Source organism: Salvelinus fontinalis, chromosome 1, assembly GCF_029448725.1.
Source record: "Salvelinus fontinalis isolate EN_2023a chromosome 1, ASM2944872v1, whole genome shotgun sequence".
NCBI lineage: Eukaryota > Metazoa > Chordata > Actinopteri > Salmoniformes > Salmonidae > Salvelinus > Salvelinus fontinalis.
Genome location: NC_074665.1, coordinates 56,876,655 through 56,885,773, shown reverse-complemented (window position 1 = coordinate 56,885,773; position 9,119 = coordinate 56,876,655). Strand labels below are relative to the sequence as shown.

The 9,119-nt window shown below is 39.6% G+C and overlaps 1 protein-coding gene across 4 annotated transcripts in view; it reads left to right on the top strand.

Annotated features, from left to right (window-relative positions):
* Positions 1 to 9,119, top strand: part of LOC129858338 (pro-neuregulin-3, membrane-bound isoform-like) — a 541,229-nt gene that overhangs the window by 482,269 nt on the left and 49,841 nt on the right. For 3 of the 4 annotated variants that reach the window (XM_055927510.1, XM_055927500.1, XM_055927524.1), the window contains one exon: positions 365 to 391. In XM_055927510.1, coding sequence (XP_055783485.1) covers positions 365 to 391 — 27 coding nt within the window. The remainder of the gene's footprint in view (positions 1 to 364; positions 392 to 9,119) is intronic. The other variant, XM_055927518.1, reaches the window with a different exon arrangement.

Genomic DNA, 9,119 nt, shown 5'->3' with positions numbered 1-9,119 from the left:
TGCGCCGTGGCTTCAATACAGTGCACATTGTCAGTCATCAAGGGTTTATACATGTCATTGACTAGAACTCAAATCTTGCACGGTGTGTTTTTCGAGCATGGAAAATGAGCCACAGAGTCTCTTGGTGCAGTCATGCTGAGTGTCAGCTCAGATTATGCCCAGAGCATGTGTCTACTGAAGTTATGTGACGTGAATACAGAAGGTTATGGAGCTTCCTTACATGAAACAACAACAAGTTACAGACATTGTTACTATATGCTGTGACAGGATTTTTAAGTGCATTGTTTCTAATAGCTTTATCTCTGTCTCCCTCCCTCCCTCCATTGTCCCTGTCTCCCCTCCTCTCTTCTCTTCACCGGAACAGCAGATCACTTGGGCATTGAGTTTATGGGTAAGAAAGCTTTTTTTTTTTTACTGCTATGAGTCATGTTTACTGAAATCAGGTTGTGCAACCACGAGATGTGTACAATGTTTATGATCCATACTAGTATGACGTGCATACCATTCATATTTGTTAGTTTGTTTTTCACCTTTTTAATTATAAATCACATTTATATTTTATATATTTTTCTATTTTATACATAACTTAACTTTTTAGTTAGTTTTGATGGGAACTTTTCACTATCCCATAATGTATGTAATGTAATTTAGAGGACAGGGAGGCAATTTCCTTTACACAGAGGGATATGGCAACTCCCCTTCCTCTCTCTCTCTCTCTCTCGTCTCCTTGGAAACGGCAGAGAACAGAGAGGCAGGAGACAGTGAGAGAGATTTATTACTGTTGGCACAGTAACTACCAGCATCCTTGCACACTGACACTGCCTGTACGTGTGTCTGTAGGGTCTTGCCGGGAGAGTGTGTACCCATTCTACCAGTCTCTCTCCGTTTGGCACATCAGCTATAGTTAATGACGATGTACTGTGAAACATTGTTAATGACCCTCCTTCTTAGAAACACCTGACCATAGATACCTGGGAAATATACATGTCTACCCACAAATGATCAACCATCAGGTGCATTATACATATATATTTTTTATTTTATTTAACTTCTTATGGCTGCAATCCCGTTAACGGGATGATATGACAACAGCCAGTGAAAGTGCAGGGCGCCAAATTCAAACAACAGAAATCTCATAATTAAAATTCCTCAAACATACATGTATCTTATACCATTTTAAAGGTTATCTTGTTGTTTATCCCACCAAAGTCTCCGATTTCAAATAGGCTTTTCAGCAAAAGCACCACAAACGATTATGTTAGGTCACCGCAAAATAATGGCACAGGCAAACACAGTCATTTTTCCAGCCAAAGACAGGAGTCACAAAAAGCAGAAATAGAGATAAAATGAATCACTAACCTTTGATGATCTTCATCAGATGACACTCATAGGACTTCATGTTACACAATACATCTATGTTTTGTTCGATAAACTTCATATTTATATCCAAAAATCTCAGTTTACATTGGCGCCATGTTCAGAAATGCCTCCAAAATATCCGGAGAAATTGCAGAGAGCCACGTCAAATAACATAAATACTCATCATAAACTTTGATGAAAGATACATGTTTTACATAGATTTCAAAAAGCTTTACGGCAAAAGCACAATATTCAATCATCTGAGAACAGCGTTCAGCCACAAAGCAAGCGTTACAGTTACACGCCAAATTGTGCAGTCAACAAAACTCATAAAAAGCATTATAAATCTTCACTTACCTTTGCTGATCTTCGTCGGAATGCACTCCCAGGACTCCCACTTCCACAAGAGTAATGTCCATCATTTATGTCCAAATAACTATTTTTGTTAGCGTGTTTGGTAAACAAATCCAACGTCAGGAAGCGCGTTCACTAAAAGCAGACGAAAATGTCAAAAAGTTCTGTAACAGTCAGTAGAAACATGTCAAACGATGTATTGAATCTATCTTTAGAATGTTTTGAACATAAATCTTGAATAACGTTCCAACCGGAGAATTACATTGACTTCAGATGTGCGATGGAACATAGCTCCCGCTCATGTGAACACGCATGGTCAGAGCATGGCCAGGTCATGGTAGACCTATTTCCTGTCTCCTTCGGCCCCCGTTCACAGTAGAGGCATCAGACAAGGTTCTAGAGACTGTTGGCATCTAGTGGAAGCCGTAGGAAGTGCAAACTCATCAATATCCCACTGTTTGTTCAATAGGGGCTATGTTGAAAATCTACCAACCTCAGAATTCCCACTTCCTGTTTGGATTTTTTTTTCTCAGGTTTTTGCCTGCAGTATGAGTTATGTTATACTCACAGACATCATTCAAATAGTTTTAGAAACTCCAGAGTGTTTTCTATCCAATACGAATAATGATATGCATATATTAGCAACTGGAACTGAGCAGCAGGCAGTTTACTATGGGCACCTCTGTGCACCTTTCATCCAAGCTACTCAAGTTTAAATAAAATCCAAATACTATGTTATAAAATTGTATAATAAATAAAAATAAATATTTTGTGCCAATACAATTACTCAGAGAAATATATGTAGTTGTAAAGTAATGAAAAAAAATATTGTATCACCTGTGTTGTATCCCCAGTGTTGTTATCCCCTTGCGAGGATAACGACACTGAGCCTTTTTCTAAAATGTTTTATGAGATTGGAGAACTCATTGGGAGAGATCTTACACCATTCCTTCATACAGAATCTTTCCAGATCCTTGATATCTGTAAGCTTCTGTATTTATTTTCTAAGTCAACCTTGTGTTCTGTTTTGTTGTATTCTTGGACATAGCCCTGTATTTCATTTTTGTTTATTGATTTCACCTGTGTTAGTTACTAACCTGGTCTCTTCAGCTCCTTATTTAGTTAAGTTCATTCTGTTTGTGCCTTTGTGAGGTATTGTTCGTGGTTCTATGTTTGTTCGAAAAATGTGCATATTTCAGGTATAGATCATAGTTTACGTTGCAGCTACAATCAGAAATTGCACCGAAAGCAGCCATAATAATTACAGACACCAACGTCAAATACCTAATTACTCATCATAAAACATTTCTGAAAAATACATAGTGTACAGCAAATGAAAGACAGGCATCTTGTGATTCCAGCCAATATTTCCGATTTCTTAAGTGTTTTACAGCGAAAACACAATATAGCGTTATATTAGCTTACCACAATAGCCAGAAACACAAGCCATTTCCCAGTAGCAAATGTTAGCGATCGTGACAAAACCAGCAAAAGATATATAATTTTTGACTGACCTTGATATTCTTCATCAGATGACAGTCCTACAACATCAGGTTATACATACACATATGTTTTGTTCGAAAATGTGCATATTTAGAGCTGAAATCAGTGGTTATACATTGTGCTATCGTAGCTACTTTTTCCCACAACGTCCGGATATTTTTCTGACACTTTTTCTGACACACATATTCTGACCAAATAGCTATTCATAAACATAACTAAAAAATAAATGTTGTATAGGAAATGATAGATCCATTAGTTCTTAATGAAATTTCAGTGTTAGAATTCTAAAAATAACTTCATTACGACATCCAGCTTCGGTATAGCTAGAGTACGTCATACAAAGAGCTTGTATTCCACTTCAGACTAAGATAAACACTCAATTTCTTCTCTCACCGCCCCTTGACATCCAGGGGAAGGTGTATGAAGTGCATGTATACTAATACGTATCATGCCCATTTATAGGCAGGAACTAGAACAGAGCCTCGATTTCAGACTTTCCACTTTCTGATCAGGACGTTTGTGCCAAATGAGTTCTGTTTTACTCACAGATATAATTCAAACGGTTTTAGAAACTAGAGAGTGTTTTCTATCCAATAGTAATAATAATATGCATAATGTACGAGCAAGAATTGAGTACGAGGCCGTTTGAAATGGGCACCTTTTATCTGGCAACTCAATACTGCCCCTGCAGCCCAAACAGGTTAAACACCTGCAGCGCTCTGCGGGTGAATCTAGACCTTTTTCTCCCTGAGTATTCATTACGCTATAATTCGTCTGCCCTTATGGACTGCACTCTTCAATTCAAACCACAGATTTTCAATGGGGTTCAATTCCGGAGATGTTTTGTGGTCAATTAACCATTTATTTGTGGATTTAGATGTGTGCCTTCTGTTATTGTCTTGCTGGAAGATCCACTGCGGCCAAGTTTCAGCCTCCTGGCAGAGGCATCCAGGTTTTTGTCTAAAATATCCTGGTACTGGGTAAAGCTCATGATGCCATTGACGTTAACAAGGGCCCCAGGACTAGTGGTAGCAAAATAGCTTTATAACATCAAGCATTCTCATTGCGACGCCAAACCTACTGCTAGTGTGAATGGCCAAAGAGCTCTATTTTCATGTCATCTGACCAAAGCACACTAGTTCCAATCAAAGTGTCAATGCCGTTTAGAAACTCCAGACATTTACATTTGTTGGATGACATGAAAATAGAGCTCTTTGGTAACACGACAATGTATGCACACATTACTATAAGTCGCATATGTTATCTCAAACTTACTTTCAAAGATTGTGTTTGTATGGTGGTATAGAAATGCCACGGCTTACAGTGTATTTATTTCTCAGCTGCTAATATTAAGCATTGCTCTGCTATAAAAACAGGGGAGTCTACCTACATGATTAAAAAAACTAACTGCGGGAAAGAGCCCTCCTTGCTATTTGCTGTATTTTCCCCCTGCTCCTGTTCTTCCCCATGTGGTAATGGGCCATTCTAAATCGAAGCAAAGTTGACATATTAGTAAAGAAAGTTAATTTGAGAATAGTTTGACAGGTGAAAATATGATTACTTGATGAGAGGCAAGGAACAGCACATTTTTTTGCTACTCTTTCATATCATCAATAGCCTATAGTCGCATCATGCAACCCACATATTTTTTTGATTTCTAAGGCTTGTATCATTCACAACTAAAGTTGACAAATAACCTAGTCTAGCGTATAGCACCTGTTTCAAATGATCACTTTTACACTCAACATACCTACCTACTCATATGCACACTAGCTCCGGAATGGGAAAGATATCCTTCCTATTTTATTCAGCTAATTTCAAATATATTTTTCTTACTATAAAATTATTTAATGTAGAATAATGACATATCTTGTTAAATTAACTAGCATATGGCATATACAGTTGAAGTCCGAAGTTTACATACACCTTAGCCAAATACATTTAAACTCAGTTTTACACAATTCCTGACTTTTAATCCTAGTAAAAATTCCATGTTTTAGGTCAGTTAGGATCACCACTTGATTTTAAGAACGTGAAATTTCAGAATAATAGTAGAGAGAATTATTTTTTTCAGCTTTTATTTCTTTCATCACTTTCCCAGTGGGTCAGAAGTTTACGTATACTCAATTAGTATTTGGTAACATTGCCTTTAAATTGTTTAACTTGTGTCAAACATTTTGGCTAGCCTTCCACAAGCTTCCCACAATAAGTAGGGTGAACTTTGGCCCATTCCTCCTGACAGAGCTGGAGTAACTGAGTCAGGTTTGTAGGCCTCATTCCTCACACGCTTTTTCAGTTCTGCCCACAAATTTTCTATGGAATTGAGGTCAGGGATTTGTGATGGCCACTCCAATACCTTGACATCCTTAAGCCATTTTGCCACAACTTTGAAAGTATGCTTGGAGTCATTGTCCATTTGGAAGACCCATTTGCGAACAAGCTATAAATTCCTGACTGATGTCTTGAGATGTTGCTTCAATAAATCCACATAATTTTCCTGCCTCATGAAGCCATCTATTTTGTGAAGTGCACTCCTGCAGCAAAGCACCCCCACAACATGATTCTGCCACCCCTGTGCTTCATGGTTTGGATGGTGTTCTTCGGCTTGCAAGCCTCCCCCTTTTTCCTCCAAACTATATGATGGTCATTATGGCCAAACAGTTCTATTTCTGTTTCATCAGACCAGAGGACATTTCTCCAAAGGGTACGATGTTTGTCCCCATGTGCAGTTGCAAACCGTAGTCTGACTTTTTAATGGTGGTTATGGAACAGTGTCTTCTTTGCAGAGTGGCCTTTCAGGTTATGTCAATATAGGAATCATTTTACTGTGGATATAGATACTTCTGTACCTGTTTCCTCCAGCATCTTCACAAGGTAATTTGCTGTTGTTCTGGGATTGATTTGCAGTTTTCGCACCAAAGTAGGTTCATCTCAAGGAGACAGAACGCGTCTCCTTCCTGAGCGGTATGACGGCTGCGTGGTCCCATGGTGTTTATACTTGCGTGCTATTGTTTGTACAGATGAACGTGGTACCTTCAGGCATTTGGAAATTCCTCCCAAGGATGAACCAGACTTGTGGAGGTCTACAATTTTTTTTTGAGGTCTTTGCTGATTTCTTCTGATTTTCCCATGCTGTCAACTAAAGAGGCACTGAGTTTGATGGTAGGCCTTGAAATACATCCGCAGGTACACCTCCAATTGACTCAAATTATGTCAATTAGCCTATCAGAAGCTTCTAAAGCCATGACATAATTTTCTGGAATTCTCCAAGCTGTTTAAAGTCACAGTCAACTTGTGTATGTAAACTTCTGACCCATTGGAATTGTGATACAGTGAATTATACGTGAAATAATCTGTCTGTAAACAATTGTTGGAAAAATTACTTGTGTCATGCACAAAGTAGATGTCCGAACTGACCTGCCAAAACTATAGTTTGCTAACAAGAAATGTGTGGAGTGTTTGAAAAACTAGTTTTAATGTCTCCAACCTCAGTGTATGTAAACTTCCGACTTCAACTGTAGTTAGTGACATACAATAAAAAGCCGACTCAAATTCTGTTCTTCTGAAATACATTATCTTCATATCATAATGTTTCTTAAGATCTGCCCGAAATAAATAATGGATTTATTGTGATGATGTTTATTATATTGATTTATTACACGTTTTTAAATGTCAATGTTCCAAAGGCATGCATCAGCAGCTTGTTTGCGTGTAGGCCTGGAGATGCTAAACGTGTTTGTTAATTGATGGTCAATTACCGTGAGACCGGCAGTCATTTGCATGGCAATTACCATCTGACAAAATGTAATGACCGCAACATGCCCTAGTAAGGACTGTATCTAATAACCAGGTATTACATAGCAATATAGGAAAAATGACTAGCATGATTTCTAACAATAATACCAACAACAGAGTTGGAGTAAACATGTTACCTAATATCATTCAATGAGGCTATACAAATGATCAACATAAATAGCAAGTATTATACATAGAAATGACACTAAAGGTAACAATAGCCAATACTAATAACATCTTCAGCATATAACATAGTAATAGCTACGTAGAGATATACAAAGCTAAACAACAACAACTTACTTTGTAGTCATGCATCCCATGTACATATACCAACGCGCGCAATGGATCTGTCCTGCCAGTGCAAAGCTAGCTAGCATCTGGCCAATCAGAGGATGCATGACCAGTGTATGGCCAGAGTGTGGGGTGCATGGGGGACAGTCTGATTGGCTGGGGCCACGAGCTGGAGGTGATGTTGATTCTCTCATGTGATGGGGAGAAAGGGTGAGGATGAGTGAGAGCTAGACTCTGTGGCGCCGGCCAGACAAATAAACAACACACGTTGGAAAATAGTCCTACAGTGCCCTCGGCAGGGGGATTCTGTAACATCTCCTTTCCAATCTAGTCCACTGCAATGCACTCTACTTAAAGGGGAATTTCACCCTGGGGGAATCTAGGTATGTTTTCATCATGTCCGAGACATTTCTAGGACAGTGAGATGTGTTTCACACATAATTACCCAAGAGGAAGGCAGGTCTGGGCATCAGGCGCTGAATGATACACCCTATGATGGGGAGGGGGGGGGGGGGCTACATGGTGACATTTAACCATTCATGTCTCAATCGGAATATAGCGAAGAGGGTTCTTAACAAAGAGTTAACATTAGGAGCTCAGGTGGCTAAGCCGATGCCAGCTCCAGAAGAGGGCAGATGACAAATATGGTGCCTGCCTAAGTTATTTTTCTTGCAAGCCACCTAGCTAGCTGACCTTAGCGTATCTACTGAAACCCATACTGTGTATTGCTGGCTAACATACTTCTGTGCTACAATGCGGGGAAATCTAATCTTTTTCTGTTTGAAGGGGACAGAGATCTTGCAGCAAGAGAGAGAGAAAAAAGAATGAGGGAAGTTCCAGATGAGAGGATAAAAAAAGGGATGCAGAGGAACGGTGTGAGAAACAGAATGAGAGGGGCAGTGACAGTTGAAGGTGGAGAGAGATCTCCGGTAGTTAAAATAGGTTTGCTGCTCCAGGCCCTCCGTCAGTAAGGAGAGTAATAATGTTTGATTTTGTTGGCCAATAAAAAGTCAACGCACGTCATTCCCTCAGTAGACTGCTACCTACGTCCACTGTGAGGCTTGCATTCCATCTGGCAGGACTGAAGAAGTGACAGATTGCTTCATTGTGCATTTTCTTCTGTTTGCTTGGTTTGTTTTCTTGATCCTTGCCATGCATGTGCAAGGGGCTCAAAATGATAACTGGGAAGGGGATGTCATGTTGCTCTCTGGTCCACAGCTTCACAATGGACACAGGAATGAGGAGACAGCCTGGCGCCTACAGCTCTGCTATTGTAATTGTGATTACAATCACTCACACTGCATTTGCAAGTCGAATGCTGTCTGCAAAGAGACCCTGTGAAGAAAAAGAAAACAGAATTATTCTGAGAGAGAGAGAGAGAGAGAGTGTGTGTGTGTGTGTGTGTGTGTGTGTGTGTGTGTGTGTGTGTGTGTGTGTGTGTGTGTGTGTGTGTGTGTGTGTGTGTGTGTGTGTGTGTGTGTGTGTGTGTGTGTGTGTGTGCGTGTGCATGTGCGTGTGTGTGTGTGTGTGCGTGCGCATGCTTGTTTGTGTGAATGTATTGAGGGGATTATATTCTTTGATGTGATTCCTAGAGTGAGAGTGAAATATCAGTCTCCTCTGTCATTATCCAGTTAAAGAAAGTGATCTGCAAATAGAGGAGTTGATACCATCCAGGGCCAAATTCCCCTGCCCTGTATAACATGACCATCAGAGGCTTCACTGAGTGGAAAACATAAATAGCACTGACTTTTGGACAGTCCTGTACGTGCACACTTGCATTATTTTATTATTTCCCCACCCAACGCCTCTACTCCAAG